General features: G+C 37.4%; 1 protein-coding gene across 14 annotated transcripts in view; it reads right to left on the bottom strand.

The window, feature by feature from the left end:
• The window catches only part of Mier1 (MIER1 transcriptional regulator), a 55,646-nt gene that overhangs the window by 1,784 nt on the left and 26,315 nt on the right, over window positions 1-27,547 (bottom strand). For all 14 annotated transcript variants that reach the window (XM_028887781.2, XM_028887802.2, XM_028887738.2 and 11 more), the window contains 9 exons: window positions 25,089-25,250; window positions 23,902-24,034; window positions 22,516-22,580; window positions 21,220-21,292; window positions 14,888-15,039; window positions 13,437-13,518; window positions 11,989-12,083; window positions 6,697-6,824; window positions 2,542-2,681 (listed from right to left, as the gene is read on the bottom strand). In XM_028887781.2, coding sequence (XP_028743614.1) covers window positions 2,542-2,681; window positions 6,697-6,824; window positions 11,989-12,083; window positions 13,437-13,518; window positions 14,888-15,039; window positions 21,220-21,292; window positions 22,516-22,580; window positions 23,902-24,034; window positions 25,089-25,250 — 1,030 coding nt within the window. The remainder of the gene's footprint in view (window positions 1-2,541; window positions 2,682-6,696; window positions 6,825-11,988; window positions 12,084-13,436; window positions 13,519-14,887; window positions 15,040-21,219; window positions 21,293-22,515; window positions 22,581-23,901; window positions 24,035-25,088; window positions 25,251-27,547) is intronic.

The raw sequence follows: 27,547 nt of genomic DNA, 5'->3' as shown, positions 1-27,547 counted from the left end.
AAGAAAAATAACACTTAATGAAAAAGCTAAATTCATCAACTATTCTAAAATAGCTGCTACAACAGTTCTCACTGAGGCACAAGGAAAGCACCAAATCTGAACATACTCATGGTGTGAAGTGTGGCTCTACTGCTTACCAGGTGATAATAACCAAGTCTTCACAGGCTACCCATCAGTTTCCTTACACACCACGAGACCCAAAGCAAGTGCATGTTACACAGTCATTGTGAAGATAAACTAAAGCAATGGATTTTAAGGCAAAGAACAGAATCAGACATATAATAACAGCATCCTAGAGGGCTGGAGAGATAGCTCAGTGGTTGAGAATGCTTGATGTGCTAAGAGGAGGAGCCAGGTTTAGGTCCCAGAATCTACATGAAGGCTCACAACCTATAACTCTACTTTCCGGTATCTAACACCCTCTCCCAGTTTCCTCAGTTCTCACACACATGGTACACAGACATATATGCATACAAAGCACACATATACATTAAATGAAAAAAAATATTCAAAGAAGAATCCCAAGTATTACTATGTAGGAACATACTGACTGACATTGTTCCCAGAGGAGATAGGATATGAAACATGGAGAGTCTGAGATCTTTCTGGATTGCATGTAGCAAGACCCGATTCTTCCACAACAGGCAGGAAAAGTAAAATTATTCTAATTAAAGCAAGTAGCAGAAAGATCAAGAGCTGACTACAAAATGGAACACAAATTTTAGTAATACAAAGCCCACTCAGCACACATCACTGGAGATAATGAAATCTTAATTATGTGAAAAATATTCAAAATAAAGGATGGGTCTCAAAGATTATATTTTGGTCAAAGAAAATAATTTTTCTCAATTCAGTATGTATCCAAATCTTGAACACATACAAGAACTATGTATCATATAACATTAAAGAATTCTGTACTAGCTAGTCCAAAAAGCTAAGTTAAACTGATCAAGTAAAAAATAACTAACATTAAAATGTGCATTAGTTAAAGTCCTTTATATAAAAGAAATTGTAGAGACCCAGAGAGGTTTCCTAGTGAGAACTTACTCAGGGTCAGAGGATCTGAGCTTGCTTTACCCAGCAGGGCTGCATAAGGGGATGATTTGACCATGGTGTGGTTACTAGGTGTTTGGAAGGGTCTACACTTGGCTGTGCAGTGTGCTTTGAGCTCGCAAGGGGGAGGTCTTTTGCTCTGCCCCTTGGCACTGTTTTAAAAAGCCCTTTTAAAGAGGCGGAAGTGTGTTGGGTATTGACCCAGGTCCTCCTGAAGCTGTTCTGTTTGTCTTTCTCCTCTTCGCTATCTTTCAATCTAATATTTCCTATCGCTCTCCTCCTCATAGGAACCCTTTTAAAAGGTAGGAGCTAGCCTCCCACAAGAAATAAAGATAAAAAATTTAAATATATATATAAAGATTAAAAAGTTCTAGCCTTTCTTTGGAAAACCTGAAAATCTCTATTGTACTTACCTGATGTCTTCTGAGCTAAACAGCATTTTCTAGATCATTTGTGAAAATTATCTTACCCTAATAGTGCTTTCTCAGAGAAGAAAGGGTTGTCTTTGTAGGATGTTAAAAACAGACAAAAGGAGTGACATTCTCAACTCCTGAGCACCTCCCTCAGGTCCATGTTCCAGTCAAACTGCACTTCAAATCTCTATAAAGGAAGGGGCAGCGGACTGCAGAACAGCGGTCTAACAAGCAGTCTCAGACCCATGATGGCTGCTGAGACCCACACCCTGTCTGGCCAGCATATTCTTCAAGGGAGAAGTATGAAAAGGACCATGAAATGAACTAAGTAGTAAGTATGCAACTGCAGTGAGAGTCTGAGGTCAAAGCTCTGGCATTTTCTCCAGAACCTTCTCCATGGCTCCCCCCAGTTTGAAAGGTTTTAACTCTACTTTCTCCCCCAAGGATGCTGTAGAACCATGCTTGCTATTTTCTGCTAAATAATATTCTTCTTACCAGGGACAATTAAAGTAGAAATTAGAAAAATTCTTGGAACAGCTCTTACAGATGGTCCTTCATATACTCTGAATGAAGAATGCTTTCATGTGCGTGTGCATGTGTAAATGGTTCTGCAGAACACCCATGCCCAGGTTGAGAGCTGCTTTACATGTGCTCACTTTTCAAGGGTATTATGCAAAGTCAAATGTTCAAAATTCACTTATTAATCTACTTTTTGTCTTTATGATTATAGTTCATGTTACAAGTTCTCAAACTATTTGAAAAATAAATGCGTTTCTGATGCCTGGATTTGTCTAAAAGTTAAAGTAGTATTCACATCTAGGCATTATCCCACTCAGGAGACGCTACCAAACACAAATGTACTGAAAGCAACGATCCCTGTGTAGCTTGTTTCATGGATTTCAGTTTATGATATTACTAAGAACCCTGTCCAATTACTCTACGGAGTGTGTTTGGATGTATGTGTGCTGATCTTTCATGTTTGTATTTTCAGACTCTAGAGTTTAAAGAAAATTCCCTTGAGCCATTCTTTGTGTCTGTCACTATGAAGAACGCGGTGTATTTCCTGGTTGCTTACCATTTTGATTACTATTGCTGACAGTGCCATCTTCTTTCTCCGACTGGCTGTTACTACTATTTGATGCAGTAGGGGGAGGGGACGGTGCTCGGCTTGAAGCAGCACTTTCACTCTCATCCAAAAGACGATCCATGTAATCCCTTAAGATTAAGTTAAAGAATACAATTACTTCCTTAAATAAAATGGTGAAGATTAAAATTAGTTGAGTTAAATATATATTCCACTGTCAACACATAATGTCCTGATTGTACCAGGATCTAAACACCGTCTTCGGAAGCTTCTTTCGGCTATGTATTTGAAGGGAGATGTATGAAGGTGCTACACTAAGGAAAATGTAAAGCCCACGGCAAGCTTAAAGACTTTAAACTGTGCACAGAAAGGCTCAAAAGCGCTCAACTGAAGCTGGAGTGTGTGTATGTAAAGAGGTGAGGATGACGTCATTGGAGGTACAGGGTGATTTCTGAACAGATACAGACTAGTTTTCAGTTTCCTAAAGGCAACACCTGAAGGTGCAACTGAGACCTAGCACAAAGGACGATCCCTGACAGCCACCATACAGATCAGTTTTCTGTCAGATCTGTACCATAATGGGTTAAGTCCTGGGCATATTTGCTGGTCACCTATCAGTATCTTGTTGCAGACAGGCTTATTTATAACTTCATTACTACTTCCTGAACTCTAGTTGAGGTTCACTGACACTGGACTGAGGTTAGAAGAAATGGGCTAAATACTTGTCTGAGGGTTGTTATTTTACAATGAAATGCAGATAAATCCCATGTGTCCTATCTACACACATAGTTATTGTATTACACATAAAAGTGGCAGACTGTGGCTTGTGGGCTGGCTGCTGTTTTTTGGTAAAGTCCAACTGGAACATGGTCATACACCTGTAACTCCAGGACTGGACAGCAGAGATGCTGGATACCTGCAGCTCACTAGCCAAGGCAGACAGTCATGGCAAGCCTTGGGTTCCAAGGAAAGACCCTGTCTAAAAAAACTTGATGGGTACTTCCTGAAAAACAACACCCAAGGTTGTTGTTTGGTGCACACACAAAACAAACATGTATCACAGAAACATACTGTAAGCAGAAACTGATCAACGTAACATTCTTGACATTATAAATGTAATGACTTTTACAATGTTCCAGCTCAATGCACTACACTGTCATTAAAAAAACAACCAAAGAACCAATCTGAAACACACATTAATAGGAACAGGTAAGATGACTATCAACCCTTTGAGAAGCTAAGGCAAAAAGATTAGGCACTAACTACATGAGAAGGAATTACTAGAAATAAACAAAGCTTAGTGGGAATGAATATTGGAAGATGTTAAAAAGCCATTCAAAAGAAAGCTAGATGAAAAGACATCAAAATTGTGTACAATTTTTGAACATGGCAACAATACTGTGAAAAACAATAACCATCATCTTTATATTAATGTAATCCTAAATGCTTAGAAAGGAAGTCAGGTAGAACAAGTCAGAAGGGTAAGAGTGCTCAAGTTCAGGTAACTGGACTTTTAAGAATTATTCAGAATAGCAATAGCTCCAATTTGAATGTGGCTCTCAATCCCTCCAGGTGGTAACTAGGGGTCAGCTGTAGTGAAGCTCTCAGAGGCTGTGGCAGGAAGGGCAAATGCACTTCAATCTGGTAATAAGGGAAGTAACAAAACAGAAAAACTTAACAAGGACCCTTAAGATAAGGCACTTAGTCTAACGTGAACCTAAAAACAAGGGAAAAGAAATTCACAAGTGTTTTTTTAAGGCAGTGGTTCTCAGCCTGTAGGATGTGACCCCTGGGGTGTGTATGTGTATTAAACAATCCTTTCACAAGGGTTGTCTAAGACCATTAAAAAAGACAGATATATATATATTATATTATGATTCCTAATAGTACCAAAATGAAGTAGCAATGAAATAGTTCTATGGTTGCAGTCACTACAACATGAGGAACTGTATTAAAAGGTGGAAGCACTAGGAAGGCTGGGAACCACTGCTCTAAGGCATTACATATGTCTTATACAACCACTTTAGGATAGAATCATTAGCAGAAAATGCAAGCAGGTCAGAAATAGTTCTTACAGAAAATCACAATTTCTCACCACATGAGTAATAATGTACAGTCTGGTCATTACTTCTTTTCAATTTTTACTATTTATTTTGTAAGATAGTGTCTTGCTATGTAGCTTCACCTGACCTGATAGTGTACAGCCCAGACTAGATTCAAACTCATGCAAATCCTCCCATCTCAGCTTTCTGAATGCTGAGATTACAGGTGTGAGATACCACACCTAGCTAGCTGGTCATTGCTTTTTATAGAAAGTATAATACACCTGTAAAGAAAATGCTGTAGTTCTTTTAGGGGGAAAAAAAAAAGGAAGACAAGGCAGACAGGCAGACAGACAAGCACAAAGGAGCAAAGGAGTAAAAGTAAATTCCACAAAAGCACGGTGATTGTGCCCCAGGGGAAAACCACACACATTTGTGACTTCATTCCATTCTGACACGAGACCTTAGAAAAAACAAAGTGTGGGTTACTTTAACTGTGGTTTGTCCACCTACAGAAAACTTAATCTTAAGAGAAATTAAGATGTTAAATACCTTCAAAAAGTCTTCAGAAACTGAAAGAGACTATCAGATAACCTAAAATGATTGGTGGTCCACCCCTGTCTACTCTACTGCACTGGACATCACAGAGCCAACTAAGCCATGCCCTTAGCACATTCCTCTGCTAAGGCATTCTGAAAAAGAAATGGATGAGCCAGGAGTCTGACCTAGCACAGCAAATGGTATGTGTGTTTATGCTGATGATGACATCTTCATTACATCTAAACGTTGCTTCTGAAATAGGGAAAGGAGGGATACATCTAGTCTTAGAGCTTGAATCCACAAAAAATAAATTTAGTAAGTAAAGTTATGAATTAAGCTATCAAATTAAATTCATTAAATTATTTTTAACTGCTTATCAAGCAGTGAAAGTTTGTAATGCTCCTTTATATGAAATTCCCTAATGCTCCTTTATATGAAATTCCATTCTAATGATCACCAATTCTGACTAAGTGGAGAACAGGAGAGGTAAGGAGTTCACTGTTTTTTGATAAAGGTGGATCACACTCATTTATTGCCTTGCTTGGGAGTGGTGTTGGAGATGAACTCAGGGCCTTCAAAAGACTAGGTAAGCTCTCTAACCCCAGCCCTCATTTATATGTTTTTAGTTTATTTTGCTTTGGGTTCTAGAATGCCTGGTCTGAGGAAGTACTGAGTACAGACATCTAGGTATAAATCAACATAAAAAAGAAACACTATGGCCTAGGAGTTTGGAAAAATATAATTCAATATAGTAACAAGCACATCTTTGTAAAGTAGCTTGAGGACATCTATACTAGTGCACACTGACCTCAACTACTCACAGCTTGAATGAAGCTAAAAGAATTTCATGCCAGGATTGTATTTAGGCAGGTAAGACACATGCATAGTGTGATTACAGCTACCATCACTGTCAATCAGAATGTTAGAAGTGCATTACTATGCATTACTTCTGTAATATGTCCTCAAAGATTCGGGACAGCTAGGAAAAGGTATGTCTAACAAACAAGGATATAATTTAACCTGACAATTATCTACATTCAAATCTTGTTTTAGTTCCAAAGACCTACTTTGGAACTGTCCAGATTGCACAGGGAAAATTTAAGTTTCCCTACCTTTTTTTTATGGCCCTCTACAGGTTATATAGCCCAATAGTTTTTAGAAGTTTGTTTTGGTCCTATTTTTACCATTTTCGAAGGTTAAAACTAAAGCCAGATGTGGTGGTGGTGGTGCACATATACAACCCTGGCACTTGGAAGGTTGACAAAATTGCTAAGAATGAGGCCAGCAAGATTTTGCCTCAAAAATAAATAAATTAAATTAAATATTAACACTGTCCTTTTCAATTTTAAGATATCTAATGAAAATCTGCACTCTAAATCTTGGTTTAACGCTTGTTGTCTTAACATGTATCATGGCTTACAATTTTTTTAAGACAATAAAGTCTGCATGCCTTACATGTCAAGAGACTGATAAGTTTTGAAAGTAACAGAAACTGTATTTTGAAGGATTACAAAATTCAAAATTCTTTAAAGAAAAATCCAAGAAAGCTTAGAAAACAACTCACGTTACACCAGGATGAAGATTATATTTCTTTTTCCCAAATCTTGTTTGCTGAGCAAAGAAATCATAACGCTCAGACTTTTTCCACATGTAATAGAATGCTACACATTCACCAACTGATCTTGTTCGGACCTGTAAGAAATAAAGACTTGTTTTTAAGAACAGTCTCCTAACAGTGCCACTTCAAGAAAAACCTCTCAAGTCTGTGTTGGATAGTTTTATATCAACTTGAAACAAGTTACAGTCATTGGGAAGAGGGACTCAACCAAGAAAATGCCTCCATAAGACTGGCCTACCAGCAAGTCTGTGGACCATTTTCTTGATTGAGATAGGTGGTGCCAACCCTGGGCAGGTGGTTCCGAGTTGTATTAAGAAAGCAAACTGGACAAGCCCTGAGGAACAATACAGTAAGCAGTGTTCCTTTATGATTTCTGCTGCAGTTCCTGCTTCTAATTCCTACCTCAACTTCCTTCAATGACAACAAGGTACTGTAATGTGAAACTATAAGCCAAATAAACCACGGTGTTTTACCACAGCAATAGAAACACTAAGACAGACTGGAAAAACAAGCTACTCTTTAGTTAATATACACGACAAGCAAACATGGTATATTATGTATGAAATACAAACTACAGCAACTGTGCTGAAAACTATTCTTTCTAAATCCATTGAGAAAAATAATACATCAATAACTATATAAGATAGTTAGCATTCTGTTTTTTAATTCAAAGACGGCCCCACTCTAATATTTTACAATAAAACAAGTATTCCTCTAATGCAAATAAGAGTGACAATTAGGTTAAAATGAATCCAAAGAACACATGCTTTTACTCACAGATTACCAAGGGAATCTACATTTAAATCCTCCCTCCCTCCCTCCCTCTCTCTCTCTCTTTTGGTATTTTGAGATAGGGTTTCTCTGTGTAGCTTCGGAGCCTTTCCTGGAACTCACTCTGTAGACCAGGCTGGCCTTGAACTCACAGAGATCCACCTGGCTCTGCCTCCTGTGCTGGGATTAAAGGCATGCGCCACCACCACCCGGCCTTAAATTCTCTTATAAATGATTTCCCACAATAAAGCATGAAATCAGATCTGAACCTTGAACCTTGTAGAAAAATCAATTCAAAATGAATCAAAGACCTTAATATAAAATCTGAACCTCTGAAATGCCAGATGTAAAAAACCACAGGTAACTTTTGACAGTAGAGGTGCAGGTGAAATCCTTCTAAAAAGGACTCTACCAACACAAGAAACAAGCTGAAGAATTGACAAATAGGATTGCTTGAAATTAAAAGCTTCTGCGCTCAAATGAAACTATCAGCAGAGTAAAGAAACCACCTACAAAATGGAGAAAACTTTTGCTATCTATTTATCTGAAGTGGATTAATTATTTAGAGTATATAATGAACTCTAAAATAGCCAATAAATACCAAGAATTCAGGATCCTTAGCTTTCAAGGAAATATACACTAAAACTGCTTTTAATCTCTATCTTACTCAAGTCAGAATGGTTTTTCACAAAAAATAAGCAACAAGAACAAGTGACAACAAATGCTGGCTGGATATAGGGAAACAAATGCCCCAGGATGTAAAAAAAGAGGATATAAACTGATAAAACTAGTATGGAAATCAGTATGGAGACTCCAGATAAAACCAAAAACTGAGCTATAATAGGACCCACCTGTCATCCTGAGGTATATACCCAAGGATTTTAAGTCAGCACATCACAGAGATAACTTGCTTACCCATGTTTATTGCTATAGTATTCACAACAGCCAATTAATGAAACCAATCTAGATGCCCACCAACATATGAATGGATATAAAAATATGCAGATACACAATACAATTTTATTTAGCTGTAGAAAATACATGAAATTATGACATTGTAAACAAAAATGGATGGACTGAGATCTTATGTTAAACAAAATAAGCCAGACTAAGAAGGGGAAAGGCAATTTCTCTTATATAAAAATCTAGACGTAAATTTTTATGTGATATACACATATATATAGGATATAAAAGCAAAGGAGACAGAGGTTAAGGGACCAAGAAGGTAGTAGTATATACATGCCATGATCAACAAAAATGCTGGCAATCTCCTTCATTGCTACTGCCTTGGAGAGCTGGAGAAGTTGATGGTAAGAATGAAACACTGCACGCTTCAAAGAGAAAAAGGCACACGGAGTAGTGCTCTGGAAGGAAACAAAATGCTAAAAAAAAATTTCGGCACTGATTTCATCTACTACTGCGGACACCCTTAACTTACCTAACATAGATTTTTCCCCCCCTTTCTTCCCCTCTGCTTAAACTTGATTAAAGTTGTAAAGCAATAAGGGTTTTTAAAAAGTCCTTTCAAGAAACTAGAGAAATGGCATTTAGTGGTTTAGAGTATCCCAAGGTCCCAGGTTCCATTTCCAGCATCCACATACATAGTGGCTCTCAATCATCCGGTTTCAGGGAACCTGATGCCCTCTTCTGGCCTCCTGAGGCAGCAGGCACACATGTGGCACACACAAGCAGGTAAAATGCCAATCAACATACATTTAAAAAAAAAAATTCTTTCAAGCTCTTTTTTGTTTTGCTTCCTAAAGAATGATTTCAAGTCAGCTGTAATTTACTGATGCAAAAACCAAGACATCTTGGGGCATGCTATTACCACAATACAAAATCTTCATGAAATAAGCCTATAGCAGAACTTCAATATTTTCACATTCAACCCTCAAAGAATCACTGTCCTCCCTTTGTTCACTAGAGCAACTAAGTAGAGCATAGGCCAGATGACTCTTAACAGCATTAAAAGACCCCACTCAACATTTATAAAGAAATCAGTTATATTATGATGATGATGATGTTTTTGAGACAGGGTTTCTCTGTGTAATAGTTCTGGCTGTCCTAAAACTCGCTTTGTAGCCAGGCTGGCCTAGAACTCAGATCTGCCTCCATCTGCCTCCCAAGTGCTGGGAATTAAAGGTGTGCCCCACCACCACCCAGCCAGTTATATTCTTAATAAGGCACATGCTGAAACTTTGGCTCATGGTTTCAAGTCAGCTAATGAGTTTTTTTAAAGACTTGTGAAGTCACACTGGTGGGGCTTTGCTTCTGCACTTTCAGTTACACTCCAGAGATGCCCCTGAGAGGTAACCCAACAGTTTGGTTAGCAGTATACAAGGAATACCAGAAAAAATAAAATATACTTTTCAACCTGCAAAATGGATTTTAAAACAAATTCAGGAACATGCAGTCAGTCACCAGTTAACACAACCTTTCCCCAGAGTGCTGACTGTATCAAATTTGGACATATTGGGCTCCCCACTTTGGACACCAATTGCATTGTCAACTTAAGTTATTCTAAACACTCAAACTCCAAGATTCTCTTTGACTATCAATGTTTTTCTTTTATAAAAGATGTAATTATTTTTAACTATGTGGTGTGTGTGTGTGTGTGTGTGTGTGTGTGTGTGTGTGTTTGAGAGTGAATGAGAGTGCAGGTGCCTATAGAGGCCAGAGGTGTAAGTTCCTCTGAACCTAAAGTTACAGGTGGTTTTGAGCCACCCACCCAACACTGGCGCTGGGTACCAAATCTGGGTCCTTGGCAAATGCAGCATTCCTTTTTAACTGGTGGGCAATTCATCAGTAATGCTTGATGTGAATTATAAAAATGCAACTATATTAAGAAGAAAGTAGTAAATGCAAAGTAAAATTAGCAGTGAATTCACAGGATCTGTAACTCTCATTTAATAGTGAGTGTGTCGAAACAAAGCAAGTATATTCTAGCAATAGCTAGAAAAAAAACAAAACAAATAAAAAACACTGAATTGGAGCTTCAAACATATGCCCAATACTTAAAACTAGTCCTGTACAAGGTATCAGATTAAAAAAAAAAAAAGTTCTCTTCAAGGAAATATATAAGGTCTAGCTCAACACATTCATGAAAAGTAATGTTCATGAGTTTCTATATTTGTGCTGAAACTTTATCATAATCTCCCCACAAAACCACCTAATTTTCTTTCCTGTTATATAAAGTGGTGGAGTTACTATTAAAAATTCTTTGAGAATTCTGTTGTTAAAAAAAAAAAAAAAAAAAAACCAAAAAAACACCAGGTGTGGTGGCACACACCTTAATTCTAGCACTTGGGAAGCAGAAGCGGGCAGATCTGGGAGTTCCAAGTCAGCCTGGTCTACATAGTAATTTCCAAGACAGTCTTGGACTAAGTCTGTTCCAAGACAGAGTTAAATAATGAGACTCTATGTCCAAACAAACAAAACAAAAGCCCAAAGGTTGGCAAGATGTCTCTGCAGGTAAAGGTGCGTGCTATTTGACATTACCCACTATACAAAACTGTCTTCTGACTACAACATGTGCACTGTGACACTCATATGCCCCCTCCCACATTCAAGAATACATAATAAAAATTCCTTGGGAAGAATTAAATGTTCAAACCTACAAGTTATTATTTAGTTCTTTAGGATATATACTGTACGACTGATATTTATGGGATATCAAACTATATTTTAAGTCTATGGTGATAGATACCTCTGGAAAATATCATCTTAAGAATATAATTTAAGATCATTTAGGACTTAGGTAACCATAAAAAATATTTTAATCATGGGCAATAAGATGGTTCAGCAGGTTAAGGTGCTTGCCACCAAGTCTGACAATCTGAGTTCAACCCCAAAGTCCCGCAGGGTAGTGGTGAGGTAGACCGACTTCAGAAAGGGAAGGGGAGACGGACTCCAGAGTTGTCCTGTGACACACACACTAAACACACACACATACATCACACAAATAATTATTTTCACTGTAAATTTGATATTAAGAATATTTTAAAATTTCAAAATTACTTTAAAGAGGTATTTGCAATTGATAGCTACTGGAAGAGAAAAATTTGTTTTCTTCAATGGAATGACCAACTCTATTAACCAAACTCAGAGGTAGGCCCCATAATCAAAAGCAGTCAGCTAAGACAAACTGACAATCCATGGGTGTTGTGTTTGTGTGTATGGAGATGTGTCTGCACGTGCGAAAGAACATGAAATTGGTGGGGTAGGATCTGGAAAAAGTTAGGACAGGATAGAATATGATAAAAATATATTGAACGAAATTCTCAAAGAATGAGTAAAAACACATTATTTTAAAAATGTATAAACCTCTTGTCACAGAAAACAGCCTTCAGTAATTGCATTTATGCATACACAATCAGAGAAGTTGACTAACAGACTTATGCTTATTCTAATTAGTTGTAAATCAAAAGACTGTAATATTACAAAAACTTTAAATAAATCATTACTTACTTTATTAGCCTGGATCAGATGAAAATCTTTTCCATAGGCCTTCAGCCCTTGTTCAAAATTTCTACACTCTTCCTCTGTCCACACAGATAATTCCTCTGAAAAAATGAGGCAACAAAAGCAAACTGTTAATAAACAATAACAAAACTGAAAGCAAAAATGTAACTTTCTGGTAAAAAAAATTAAGGGAGTAGATCTTACTCTTAAGTGTTAATATTGGCCATTGCAAAAGATACAGTGATAAAAATTCCCGATTTAATAAAAATTGGAATGATTTGGTCCATAACTCCCCAATCTAAAATTTGGGCCACTTGTTCCTTCTTGTTGTGGAGACTAGGTCTTGCTATATTTCAGCCAGGCCTCCAACTTGTAATGCTTCTATGGTGGGCCACCTCTCACAGCTCTCCTCAGTTCTTTTCAGCTTACTGTCAGTAGCCACCTTTCCACGCCTTCAACTTGGTAAGCTCTTTCTTACTTTGGACTCTACATGAAGTATGCTCTGCCCCCTACCTCATCTTCTCTCAACAATGTAATTATTCACTCATTAATAAAAATACTTTGTTCTCAAAAGTTTCCCCTCAAATCCCACCTTAAGTAGATTATGTCCAGTTACAACAGGCTTTATTTAACAATATCTTCTAACTCTCCTCTGAAGATCAGCAACCATTTTTCAGCCTACTGCCAGGCCATGAGGACTGAGACTCATATGGTTAGGTGCTCGGAGCTAAAGAGCCTTCAGACTGACGTCATGTAAACAGATAATCTATCACTGTCATATCCATAGAAACATATGCCTATAGATATACATGTACTTTCAGTGCAGTGGAGGAGCCAAATTTAGATTAAAAAAGGTTTCAACTATAGCTTTATTGCTCATAAATTACACCTGCCTCAGCCACACTACTTTGGTTCAGAGACCTAAATCTCCCAATTCTATTTAATGATTCTTTATAGTGATTTGTGTCTGTTTCCATGTGTTATGTGCAGCACAGTGTGTGAAGGGAGGCCAGGGAACTATTTTAGGGAACGGGTTCTTTTCTTCCACCTCTCCATGGTCTCAGCTATCAGTTAGGTTGTTGGGCTTGAGTGACAAGCCCTTCCCCACTGAGCCGCCTAAGCAGCCCAGTCTTACAATTTTAAAGGGAGGAAGTAGGTGTTCTGTGATAGAGCTCATAGGACTATTATAGAGATCAAAGAAGAAAATCTTTAAATATGTTTTCAACCTATAAGGCATTATATATTTTAGACTTTCACTTAAATGCCCTTCTTCTGCATAACAGAATAATCTTAATCCCATTCCCTGTAACAATTTGAGTGACATTTGTGCTCTGCACATACCCCCTAAATTGAGAAAGACTAGTTATTAAGCTGAAGACACATTTAGGTAAACTGAGCAACTTAAAGTTAAAATTGCTGCCAACTCATGAAATGAAAGTCTAGCATGTGTTTACCTCGAGCTGCTTTGACATTAAATCTCAATCTTCTCAAGGCTTCTTCTGTATCAAAACTGCATTTAACCAATTCATATAAAGCCTAGAAAAACAAAAGGTTTCTACGTAAGACTGACAGACTACCAACAGTTCAGCCTGATGCTCATTTTTAAGAGCACATTTTTCTGAATCCTCTGTTTATTTCTATGCTTTCTGGTCCAATTTTAGTGAAAGCAACATACAGAGCACCAAGGGAAAGAAAAAAAAAAGATGAGTTTAGGGCCGGGTGGTGGTGCACGCCTTTAATGCCAGCACTCAGGAGGCAGAACCAGGCGGATCTCTGTGAGTTTGACGCCAGCCTGGTCTACAGAGCAAGATCCAGGACAGGCACCGAAACTACACAGAGAAACCCCATTCCAAAAAAAAAAAAAAAAAACACAAAACAAAAAGAGCTCAATCTAACCTTCTATGCCTCTCACTATGTACAAGAAAAGGTATACAACCTGGTGACCAGAGTATCTCAGCAACTGAGATATTAATCTCATATAAAATGTCATTTTGTTTAATGTGGTGGACCAGCCCCTACACTTATATACCCCAGGGACTCTTGAGGAATGAGGGAGAAGAGACTTAGTTAGAAATAAAGAGGGGAGAGAAAACACAGGATGGACTCGAGCGGGCCTGGATCCTTATCCACTGGCCCAGAACTTTTTTCCAAAGGTCTATTTATAACAATGCCAAGAGCTGGAGCAAAAGATCTCCCCCTTGCTAGTTATAGTCAAGTGCAGACCCTTACAAACCCCTGATACTCAAGCCCGTAGTCCAATCAACCTCTTATGCAGTCCTGCTGGGTACAGCCACTAGGAAACCTAGTGGGTTACAACAGTTTAAGTTGTAATTCTTTTCAGCCTTCTGAGATTCCTAATCTTTTAAACAAATTGAGAAAGAAAAACAACAACAAACAAGGTTGTAAAAATGCTGTTGTATTAGGTTCATGGTAGGTATTAGTCTGACCATATACACAATGGCATTATCTGAGATGAGGGTGCCAACTTGATCACAGATGTGGAGTCTCATGGAGATAGAATAGAAAACAAATAAAACAAAAGGCCAGGCAGTGGTGGCCTCTGCCTCAGGAGGCAGAGGCAGGTGAGTCTCTATGAATTGAGGCCAGCCTGGTCTGCAAAGTAAGTTCTAGAACAGCCAGGGCTCCACAGAGAAACCCTATCTCGAGAAAATAAATAAATAAATAAGAATATCCAGAAGAAAACACTTTTAAAAGCACTATGAAAAGTATACCTAAGCAAAGTAAAGATTTCTGTTTACTGGAGCTGAAACTGCATCAATGATGTAAGCATATCAATAGGAGGTCTTGTGCTTACTCCAACCTTTACAGAAAAGGAGTTCAGGTGGGCAGAGCACCCATACTGAGAAATGAGGAAACCCCAAACAGCTGCTCCTTACTAATGTACCTGTTCGTTGTCTTTTATGTGAGATCCTTCAGGAATTGCTTCTACACCTTTCTCATCACCTGTTCTTCTGGATGCATCCTTAAGAAATACAATCACTTTATCTTCTGGTAAATATTCTGGGTCCCACAGAAGCTGATCATCATTTTCATATACTAAATTCATAAACAAAATGTTAATAAAAACTGCCAAAAATTGACATAATTTGTGCAGAGACATATCACTAAACAAATAACTCAGTCTTCTTAAAACTGATTTATTTTCTCTATATATGTTGTGCATGTGCCACACCACACATGTGAAGGTCAGAGGGCCACTAGTAGGAGTCAGCTCTTCTTTATTTCATTAATTGATTAGTTCATTATTTATTGAGACAGAATTTCTCTGTATAGCCCTAGCTGTCCTGGAATTTGCTCTGCAGACCACTGGCTTCAAACTCAAGAGATCCACCTGCTTCCAGAGTGCTAGGATTGAAGGCATGTGCCACCATCACCTGTTGAGAGTCAGTTTTTAATATGTGAATCCCAAGTATCAAACTCGGGTTGTCAGGCTTGGATTTCTATTCTCTTGTCTTCTTATGTGGTTCTTTCTTTCTTTCTTTTTTTTTTTAAGATTTATTTCTTTATTATGTATACAATGTTCTGTCTGCACGTATGTCTGCAGGCCAGAAGAGGGCACCAGACCTCATTATAGATGTTGTGAGCCACCACGTGGTTGCTGGGAATTGCACTCAGGACCTCTGAAAGAGCAGTCAGTGCTCTTAACCTCTGAGCCATCTTGCCAGGCTGTGTTTTTTTCTTATGTGCCTTCATGTGTTATAATCATTTTCATATAAAAGTCACAACCTTTAAAAAAAACTTCAGTTTCATCATAATTTCCAATGTAGTAAGAATAAAGTCTGAATCTCACCAAAATTTGAAATTAGGAAGGATCATGACCTGAGACAGTGCCTTATGAGAGTTCAAATGACATCAAACCCAGGAACAAGAGCCTAAAATGTTTTTGTGCTAGAAATGTGAAACCTCAGGAGCCATGACAAGTGCTTTCAAGAGTGATTTCCAAAGCTGGTTAAATGCCAGAGTGACCAGGGGTTGAAAAGAGGCCTGCTGGGTTTACTAACAGGGATATGAGGATGTGAGCACTGAGCTGAGGGGCTGGGAAGGTAAGTGGGAAGTGAAACAAAGCAAAATCTTTTGAGAAGTTTGGCTAGGAAGGTGGGGAAATGGCAGGAGGCAGAGAGGAAATCCAGTTGAACAAAGTTTATAAGGCCTCAAGTACTTAAATTTCAATGGAAAGGAAATCACTTGATAAAGTAATTATGAGACATGAGATGACTTTCAAAATTCCTTATATTATGAAAAGGAGTAGCAGCTACTTAAGCATTTCCTGTATACTAGGCAATGTATCAATTGTCCTCACAGAAATTACTTTCTTCCTCTATTCATATACACGTACTTTAAAAACCTACTCTTTCCTGATTCTCTCAATATACACTCTTCTCTGAAACAGACCTCAAAGGACAATATGTAGAAAAATGTCCTTCTGTCACTCTTTATTCTGTTGGCATAATAAACACTCAAATTGAAATGTTGACTCCCCCTGCTAAGTGAATTTGAATATAGTACTAATTTCTGTTCTCTACTCAGCCTGTTCTGCGAAAGGAATGGATTCTTTACTACTTATATTTTAAAGGTTGTCTCAGGAAGAGGAAGTGAAGGGGTGTGTGCCTGAATCCCAGTGTTCTCCACACCTCATTTAAACCTACAGAACAGCAGCAATTACTACAAGCCATTTCTGGAATCATTGACAATAGTCTACAAATCCTCAAACTGAGTAGACCATCACCAGGTGGCGCCAAATGACAAAGTAGCCTCCTTTAAGGCTGAACAGATGGTTTTGATTGTGTCAGGAACCTCAGAATACATACTTCATTTTAGACAATTACAATATAGTCAGTAATAGCATGGGGGGAGCAACAGAAGTCTCTCTAATCCACGGTGTAGACAATATGCACACAGATATAAATTAGCAAGAGTTCAGAGAGTAGTTCACTAGTGTATGAAGAAAGGGGAGAGGAGAGCTTATGGCATCTTATTAAAGACTGACTCAGCAGCCATTAAATGAGACCCCAGAAGTGCTAATTCACAGATGAATCTGATGAGGCCGGTCAGTGGGCCATACTTAACTAGGTATTCACACTGTTCATTTCAGCTATTCTATTACCTACAATAAACTTAGAAAAATTTCAAGTAATCAAATTGAATGTGTTATATAAGCAAGATAAACCACCAAAATCATCTCACAAACTCCACTATATATAGTTGGCAAGGACTACATACAAGAATTAGGAGAGGGCTATGTATTCTGATTTGAGGAAAAAACAAATATTTGACATGAGAAGCTGAGAGCTACCATTATAATGCCACAAACCTCTGTGATTTGGAAAAACAATTCCTAATGAATAAATGCATACTTATACATTGTCCATTTTATTCCATTTTTAATGCCCAAGAACGAATGTGATCTAATCAGGGTATCTTAGTATGAAAAGCTACCATCAGCAATGTCATACAACACTGGAGTTCACCAGACATTGGCGTATTTTCAAAAAGTCATATTCACATAGCCTTCTGACACACAGTTAAGTGAACAGTTGCAGAATGAGTATTCCTAAGCAGAAAAATCTAAAGGCCAAAATGATCTGAAATCCAAAACACTGCCTCAAGTACTCTGGATAAAGGATATTCAGCCTGTCCTAAGGATAGACTACATTGTTCACTTCCCCATTTTAGTCACAGAAGAACTAAAAATACAGCCAGGTGTTGTGGCAGTACTTTTAATCTCAGGCATTAGGAAACAAACAGCAGGACTGCCTGACTCCAGGAGTTTGAGAATGTCTGGAAACACAGTAAGCCTGTCTCAAAAAACAAACAAGACAACAACAACAAAACCCAAAGCAACTCCTTGTACTAGTGAACACCAACTCGGGGCCAGGAAGCTCAAAGCCAAATTGGTAAGACCCAGCCTCAAAGCAAACACTCTAAATAAAACAAAGTAAATGCTCTGTGACCTTCTAACAAAAAAAGCTTTTTATCTGGCCAACAGAAGTTCAGAAATAGTCTTTGGCTGGACCCTGGGCTTAGCTGGTAGAGTATTTTCCTAGTATGCATGTAGCCCTGGATTGGATCCCCAACAGTGCATAAAACAGGAAGTGAAGGCACAGGTCTATAGTCACTTCTAGAGAGTATGGTATGTGAATTACATCTCATTAAAGCTGTTAATTGATAACCACTTACTGAAAACCAAAACTCGCTTATAGTCTGAAGGGGACAGACACTAATCCCAGAAACAAATAAATTATGAGCCAAGGCAAAAACAAGTTTTCACTTATTTCTCTGAAAAGTGGTATTTTTCTGGCCAGGCATGTGACTCAAGCTGTGAGTCAATAGGAGCTTACTCCAAAACTTGCTGGAGCTCCAAAGGATAATAAGGTCTTCATTTCTGATTGTTCTCTAGTTATAGGATGGTGTAAAGTTTAAGAGAAGAGCTTCCAGTAACCATCTTAGGGAGGAACAATCATCTTTTGTTATTTTTCCTTCAGAAACAGTCTAAGGATTCATGCAGCATTTATATTGTACAATAACCAAGAGATGACTTAAAGCATGAGAGGATGTCCTTCGGTATATTCAATTCTACACCAAGTCACATAAAAAACTTGAACATCTGTGCATTTTGCTATCTATGGGTCAGGGAAGGGGTAGTTTTAATGTTAACTCCCACAGATAGAAAGAGATATGTACTTTGTCAAGCATCAATTATAATTAACATAGAAATGTAAGCAAATGTTAATGAAGGTATAACCAGGGAGATTTTAAAACCAAAATTAAATCAGGTTTCAAAGGAAAATGCCAATATGTAACTAAGTTCTAAAACTTAAGTGTTTACATCAGGAGTGATAACCAGTGAGGGAACACAATGGGCCTGAGTCTAGTAAAGCCAAATCAGAGGGCATAAACACATCTGTCGTCCATCTGGAATCTTTAATCACTGAAAAGAACTCTGTCCACCTCTAAGTGACTCCTACAATAAGGACATCAGAGCCAGCCATGGCGGTACACACCTGCAATTCCAGCTTCAAGCAGGAAGACAGCAATTTTCAGGTCAGCCCAGAGAACAGATGGAGATGTGTTTCAAAATAAAAGCTGAGAATGGGGTTCAAAGGGTTTAACCGAACCCCAGCACCTACCCCGCAACCAAGACACTAGAATTGCTTCAACACTGTAAGACATGTTCTCTCTGACCCATCTGGTGAGAAACACCCTGGGGTTTGGCAACATGAACACACTAATCAGCAGTATCTTTTTATAAACTTTATTTTTAACAGTATGCTGCATAATATTGGTATTTGCTTTACGTTCACAGGGGACAAGACAGAGAAATGAATTTTGTGTTTTGTTTAAAGTCAGAATTCCTTTTTCCATTATTAATTAAACTTTTTCTTCACACAATACAGTCTGCTCACATTCTTGACTTCTTCAGAGAAATGTCACTTTCTACATCCTGTCTGGTCTTCCTACAACATCTCGCACTTAAGTCCTCAAATAAAAGCCAGGCATGGTGGCACACACCTTTAGTCCCAGCACTCAGGGGGCACAGGCAGAGGGATCTCTTTGAATTCAAGGCAAGCCTGGTTTACAAAGTGAGACCCTGTCTCAAAAGGAAAAATGTACCAATGAATAATCTTCATCATCAAATCGCACCTTACTGTAAAGAAATTATACATAATCCTCTTCTAAAATCATGAAAATATTAAGCCAGAAGAGGCAATATTTTTAAAGTAAAAATTGTAATTTACTTTTACTATGGTATTTGACTACAGATATGAAAATAAAAGGTGAAGTACAAGAAGAGATGAACCTTCAATCATGACAGCAATATACTATAAAACTGTGCTGTTTTCCTTCCATCTACTCATAATCCTGTCTCGGGTGCTGGGGAGTGAGCCCATGGCTTTGAGCATGCTATAAGTGCTGGTTTACCTTTAAGCCTCACCCTCAGCCCTTAATATGAAACTTTCAAAACATAGGCATTACCTCCTTATAGCCAAAAATTTTAAGACATCTAGTAAAATGGAACAAGTGTTTACCTCTCAGTTCCCTACTGACAGAAAGAACTCATGGCCTGCTACTGCATAGAACACAGTACTTACATTTCAATTATAAACACAAAAGCCAACAGACATTTTTTCTGAACACAACAATAAGGTACACATAAGAGACACAGAATTCCAGTACAGAACAAGGTCAACTTTGGTGTTATAGGAGCTAAGCTGGGCAAGCTTGCTAAAGGCAAGGGCAAGTGATCTGAAAACATTTGGCTACCACCACCACCAACAAAAGACTTCCCAATTCTAAGCTGTAATGTGAAGAAAATGAAAAAGAAAAGAATTTTTAGCTTCCAGCAATGTCATACTATATATGAACAACTCACTAAAGACACATATGCATCCTTTTAAAACCCACCTAACACAGGTAATGTGAAACAGACTGACTCAAAAAAAAAACCAAATCCTCATTTATTTTACATTATTAGATGTATAACTGGCCTTAGGACTTTGATGTAAAATGATTAAAACTTGTAAAATTTAAATATACAAGTACTACTCCCAAATTATTTTAAGACACAAATGACAAAATATTCCTTTTTAGTAGTATTGAGTTTTAGAAGCAAATAAGCAACCAGTGGTTTTATCAGTTGGTTTTTAAACCCATTATTGAAAAGTTATCTATTATAAAGGTTATAAAGTATGAAGCTCAGAGCATTTAAAACGTAGAAAAAAAATGTTCTTAAAAAAATGTTCTTAAAAGAGACACATGGCTGGGATATTTTGAGAGGCTACCTTCAGACTTCCTTCTTCTACAGTGATCAGCTCTGGTGGATGTGCTTCTTTTACCAGGGTTATTTAGCAGGCTGCTGTGTCCTTACCACATCTTATATGTAACTAGTAGACCAGGGCTGGGAGATGGCTCAGGGGTAAAGTGCCTGCTGCCTAAGACCAAGAACACAGGTTTGGACCCAGCATCCTGGGTGAAATCCAGAGTAGCAGTGGGCATCGGTAATCCAGGCACTAGGGGTGAAAGACAGACACTCACTGGCCAGCAAGTCTGGCCAGACAGATCCTGTGTGTCAAGGTGAAGGGCCAAAACAGGAAGGAACCCAACATTGACCTCTGGCTTCCATAAACAGGTAAGTGTACCTAGATACAAACACACACCATCCGCCAAAATAAGTCCATCATATCAAAAGTTCAGGTATATAACCTTACTATAACTTACCTTTTTCATTTTCTTTGTATCTACAAACACCAACGGGAATCTCAGCTTGAAACATGGAGCCCACCATGATTTCCTATTTTAAACACAACAAAAAAATACCTAGTGATACAAATCTTATGCTCATGTCTAGCTTCACTATCTTCTTGGGTAAACTCACTCTGGCCTCTTTGTCATAAAACCAATTACCTACCTCATGGTAGTATTGTGAGGATGAATGAGTTAATAATAGCTAGGAGCTTACATATGACTGGATGGGAAATATTAATAATAATGAATAAAATGTAATATAAACAATACATTGTTTGGCATTCTTTGAATGGTGTCCACTACAGAGTCCCTCGGCTGTCAATCCCTATGCCTCTTTACATGCACCTGCCCACCAAAGAATCGCAAACAGTCATTCTTTAAGTTTCACCCCAGAATAGACAATTACTCCCTATAGACTTATACATGGAATTCCCCCTCCAGTTAATCATCCACACTACATACTCTGGCACCTCCCTAGATGGGAAAGAATTGCATACAATAAAGAAGAAGGTGCAGCAGGTAATGGTTCAATATCTGATGACTCATTCCAAGTCCTCCTTCTATAAGGACACATCAACAGTCTCCTTAAGGTAGTCAAAGCTGCTCTGTGATGGATGCTATGTTCCAACAGGAACAAATATACATGCAGGCAAAACACCAATATACTTGAAATAATGAAATAAAACAAAGCCCAGGAAGAGAAGAAAAAACCTCAAAGGGTGTTATTTTTTTTAAAAGAGGAAAGATTAGGCAATCATCTCTCACTAAGGAAAACATCATCCTACAGAAATGATTTGCTTTAACCAATTACACAGAGTGTGTACCATGATTTCCTAAGAGGTTCAACTCCTATGCAATACCATAAAATTAAATGTTAAACTATGTGGTTAATTAAATAATGCTATGTAACATTGTAAGGAAAAAGAACCTAATGTCTCAAGTTTATTTTAAAAACTAGTTGTACATTTATAGAGCAGTTCAACCTATAACACCAACATTTATCACTTCAGGATTAGATAATTAGAAATTTGGATTTTTAATATTGGTTTGAGTATGAATACACCAGCAAAATCTGATTCTACCCACACTATCATTTTATGAAAAGATAAATTTTCTTAGTTGGATATATTAATGGGGAGCTTGAACAAATATTTACAAAATGCTTAAATGTCACAAAAAAAAGGCAAATGCACTGACTTCATCAATAAGCATGATTCATTAAAAATATTTTTGGCTTTTAGAATATTACTGTAAGTTTTGGAAAAATACCTTTTTCCAGTCTTCTGATGGAATATAATCTTCATCTTCTTCAGATTCTTCTTCTATTTCACTATCTAGAATATGTAAGAGAATGATACTATAAAATGGACATTTATCATGTCCATATCTTTGTATTTTTATACCTACCACCAAATATTTAGATATGCCAAAAGGTCTGCTAAATCAGACCAAGATATTTAAAATCAAATAATGAACACTGTATCTAAAACAAGACAATAACAAAAAATTTCCCCAAATAAAAGAAAAACTATGAATCTTCTAGGACAACTCTATTCTCAGGAGATTTTGTAAGGACACAAAAACTTCAAGATTAGTGTCAACATAATCTTTTACATGATATTAAGTTCTTCACACAGAATACAAAGACTTAGAGCAATGCTGGCCAAACAGTTTTCTTAATAAAACTTGGAAGTTTGGAGCAAAATTGTAGGGGAAGAAAATAAGAAGTCTGGGTACATAATGAAAACCTATATTCTCCCCAATTTTTATTTTATCCACACCAAGCAAGCTGTTGCTTGGTTATGTTCAAATGAGGATGGTTTACAGGGCTGGCAGACTGCTTGCCTAACACACACTAAGCGCTGGGTTCAACCCCTAGTACTGCATGCGATAAGAGTGGCACAAGCCTGTAATCCCAGCATTTGGGAGGTGGAGAAGTTAAAGATTAAAAGTTCAAGGTCATCTTCAGCTGTGTAAGGAATCGTAGAGTTTGATTCTCAGGAACTACATTGAGGTAGAAAGAGAAAGTTGACGCCTGCTGTCCTCTGACCTCCACATGCCATCCCATCACAGTGGAAACTGGGGAACCCTATTAGTATTTATTCATACCCCAAGAAGTGACCACCTTTTTGCACCTAGGAGCCATAAGATTATAGAAGACAACAGTACAAATATATAGTTATGTACTGCATGATGTCATCTTTGGTCAACAGACTCAACTTATTTACAATGGTGGTGACACTGCCAAGATTGTATGATCTTGAGGTGCTGTGTCCACATTAGTCACACAGCCAAGAAACTCGACAACATGTTTCTCAGAATATATCCCTGCTGCTGAGTGACACATGAATATAATAAAAGATGGTTCAAAGTCAAACAAAGAAAAGTAGACAAACAAAAATTTCAAGACTACACAAAATAAAAGGAACACACCCATATTTAGTCAGTATATGAAGCAGTACATGCATTGTTGTGATACATGCATTGAGAACAGGACCTTCATTTTGATATTCTAGTAACCCCTAACAAAATCCATTTACTTTTGAAAGCAATTTCAGAATAAGTGAATTCAAGTATCAATAAAACCACATTAGAACTTTAGGTATTATAAAAGAGTGAAAATTACATTCTAACTATAGCAATGATAATACATACTTGTATCAAAATATTTACATCGACGCGGGCGAATTATTTCCTGAGCATCTTGGGAAGTGACAGACTGGGAGGGATCATCATTGGAAGACTGAGTTTCATCCTCCTGGCCTGATGAATCCTTTATATTCTCTTCCTATAGAATAAGAAAATGTACTTACAATATGAGGAATACTGTTGTAGGCCAGTAGTCAAGTTGTGTTTTAGAGGTAGCTGTAAGATCATAATAAACCCACCAAATGAAATGTGATTTCCTGGGTTAGTTCTTGGAACTGGGGTAAAACCTTGGAGCTGAAGTCCCAGCCATTTAGAGTTTAGCTAAGGGCACTTAGCAGGGCTAGTTTTGGTAAAGACATTTGTTGCTGTTGTTGTTTTTGCTCTTTTGGGGGGCCCGCCACACAGCTCCCAAATAAACCACACATGAAGGTTTATTCTTAATTATAAATGCCTGCTTAGTTTGGTTTGGTTCTTGACAGCTTTTCTTATCTTAAATTATCCCATCTATCTTTGGCCTCGGGGCTTTTCCCATTCTCTGACTTCTGTAAATCTTACTCTTACTCAGTGGCTGGCTGTGCAGCTGGGTGGCTAGCCCCTGGAGTCCTCCTCCTTCTTCCTTCTCAAAGTTCTCCTATATGTTCTCTCTGCCTGCCAACCCCGCCTATCCTTTCTCCTGCCTTGCTATTGATCGTTCAGTTCTTTACGAGACCATCAGACGTTTAGACAGGCACAGTAACATAGCTTCACGGAGTTAAACAATTGCAACATAAACAAAAGCAACACACCTTAAAATAACATTCTACAACAGACATTGAGTTACATTGGGTGTTAATATTAGGAAAGCAGTATAACCCTCTTGTATCTAAAATAATTTTAAAAAATGAATACAGAACTGCCAGACAGCCTATTTAATTTAAAAGTAACAGCATTTTTTTTTTAAGTTGGTACTATTCAGAAAAAGCAAAAAGAAATCTGGAATGAAACATCAAATTTATCTCACTGGAGTGAATTACAAGGGATTTTCAATTTTTATATCACACATTTCCTAATTTTTATTTTCAAAATTTAATCATACTGTACAAAATTATATTTAGAGCTTAGTACTATCTGTGGTTTCACAAATACAACAGGAATTTTAGAACATAAATGTTCCACGAAGAAGATAAAAAAACACTGGACGAGCACTAACTTACTTTATTTTCCCCACTACAGCCACTGTTGTCATCATTATCAGCGTCTTCATCATCTTCACCTTCCTCCTCCTCGTCCTCTTCCTCCTCATCTTCTTCAGGTAACCGAACAGTGCTGTCATAACCATAGAGGCTGAGAAGCTCGTGGATTGGCATGTCGCCTTCCTAAGTACACCAAAATAAGCCAATTTCCGAAATCAATGACTTCATATTTCCATGTTGTAATTTACAAATCTGTAAAGTACTAAATTGACACTTGTTTTTTTCTTTAGAGAATATATGTGGTTTTGTGTCTAATACGTTCAGTATTTTCAAATTATGAAAAGGAGAAATAAAAACCCAATCTTTTATTCCTATAAACTGACCAATTTTAACTGGTCTGTATATTTGTCAATAGTCTGAAATCAATTACAATTTTTGCAATAATTCAGTCTACATACCAGAGTCAGTTAGCCCTTACATATGGATTATTATGAACAGTACCCTAAATAATTTGGGTCAAAGAGAGTAATTAGAAAACAGGATGTCATCTAATTCAATAAATCCAGAAAGGGAGATTAAATTCCCTACTCAGGCAAAGCACACTGCAGGAACAACAGCAATTACATACAAAATGATACTAGGTTACAAAGCCATATATATTGTTCTAAGTAATCTTCAATTTAGATATAAAAATCATGTCAGCATTGATTATCTATGTAACTATTACATTAATCCCATCACATAGATGAGGAAACATGGGCACATACATTAAAGAATTTTCTTTAAAAAATTACACAAGTCACATAATACATTCAGATTTTCATCTTATGACTCTAAAGGTTAATAATTTTATTAGCGTATTTTAGGGCTTCAGTCAGGACCTTCAATCCCTCCAAAAGACATATCCACTGTGAATAAAATGAATAAATAGCCTTATTTGGGAAAATAAAATCCATTTTCTGCAGAAGGCAATCACTAATCAAGAGATGTCAAGCATCAAAACCAATAAAATTCTGATTATAAAAAAATCAAAGTTTAACCCAACTTATCTGAACATATACACACAAACACAAATACACATACATATTCTAAAGAAAAACGTAAGTGTTAAATTGGAACCTAGAGAAATGGTGCTCTTATAAGACAATATATTTTATAGTTTTCTACCATTATATGCCATAATATCAACAGAAGTCTAATTCACATATCAAACATTTCTGCAGAGAGGATATATATACATTAGAATGTGTAACATAAAACTGGTAACACCAAGTTCATCTCCCCTCACTCAGAATCTATGTAGATGGTAGGGGGGATGGGCTGTTTAAAGGCACTTACTGCTCATGGAGAGGACCTAGGATCAGTTCTCAGCACCTAAAATGGGTAGCTCACAACCACCTGCAATTCCAGTTCTAGGCAATGTGATACCTCTGACCTTCTTGGGCACCTGCAACCCCTCACATACATCCCAACACACACACACACACACACACACACACACACACACACACACACACACAGACATATTTTTTTAAGAAAAAAATTTAGTAATTAATAATCTGTAAATTCTTCAGAGGGAGAAAATGGCATTTGATACTTGTACTGCCCACTGTAAATCAACTTGTGATCCTACTTTGAAAGAGTTTAGTTCTGAAGGGTCCAATAATCTGTAGACTATAGTTTGACAAGCAATTGCTATATCTAGCAAGGCATCACCATGCCAGATAAGATATTTAATTGACAGCCATGCTGTGTTATTTTTAAAGTATAACTAAAACCATACTTGAGGTATTGAAAGAACTGGCCCATGGAAATCTGAACAGTACCAAGGACACCGAAATTGAAGACTAGAGTCAGTACTTAAAAAGAACAGAACTTCAACACCAAGACCCAAAAACTTACTAGTAAGGATAGAAAAAAGGACATTTCCACAAATAGAAACAGCCTCCCAAGCATCTTAGTGGTCAAACATCTGAACCAGATGCTTTGATTTCACTTTCTCTAAGAACGAAAGCAGCCAGAAGCACACAATCTCCTCAGATCTTTAAGACTATCAGACGGTAATGTCTGCTATTTTCATTTTTGTATTAAGATGTGGTGATATTTTATTTGTTAGAACACAAAATATCACCATGATCTAAAAATATCACATTAAGGAAGCAAAGCAGAGACACAGTACATGCTGTTTGACCCCTGGACCTCCTAATTCCAGCTCATATAATTTTCCTTAAACCCAATAGGCACCCCAAATAAGAAGTAGGTTCGGCAACTGAAGTTAATTAGTAAGGGTCACTAAAGGTATGGGAGTCAAACTGAAAAGAAACACTAACATGGCAGTTTACAACTATCATTCTTACCAGCTGTATAAGAATTCACAAACAGCTTGTTTCGTTTTTAGTTCCTGTTTTAGGACAATGAATGTTACTATTAGAGTGACTGTTAAGTGACAATTTAACCGAGTTCATTGAGAAGGCCATGCT

The sequence above is a fragment of the Peromyscus leucopus genome, chromosome 2 (assembly GCF_004664715.2).
Source record: "Peromyscus leucopus breed LL Stock chromosome 2, UCI_PerLeu_2.1, whole genome shotgun sequence".
NCBI classification, from domain to species: Eukaryota; Metazoa; Chordata; class Mammalia; order Rodentia; family Cricetidae; genus Peromyscus; species Peromyscus leucopus.
The sequence above is the reverse complement of the archived record's forward strand: the minus strand, read 5'-3'. Positions and strand labels throughout refer to the sequence as shown.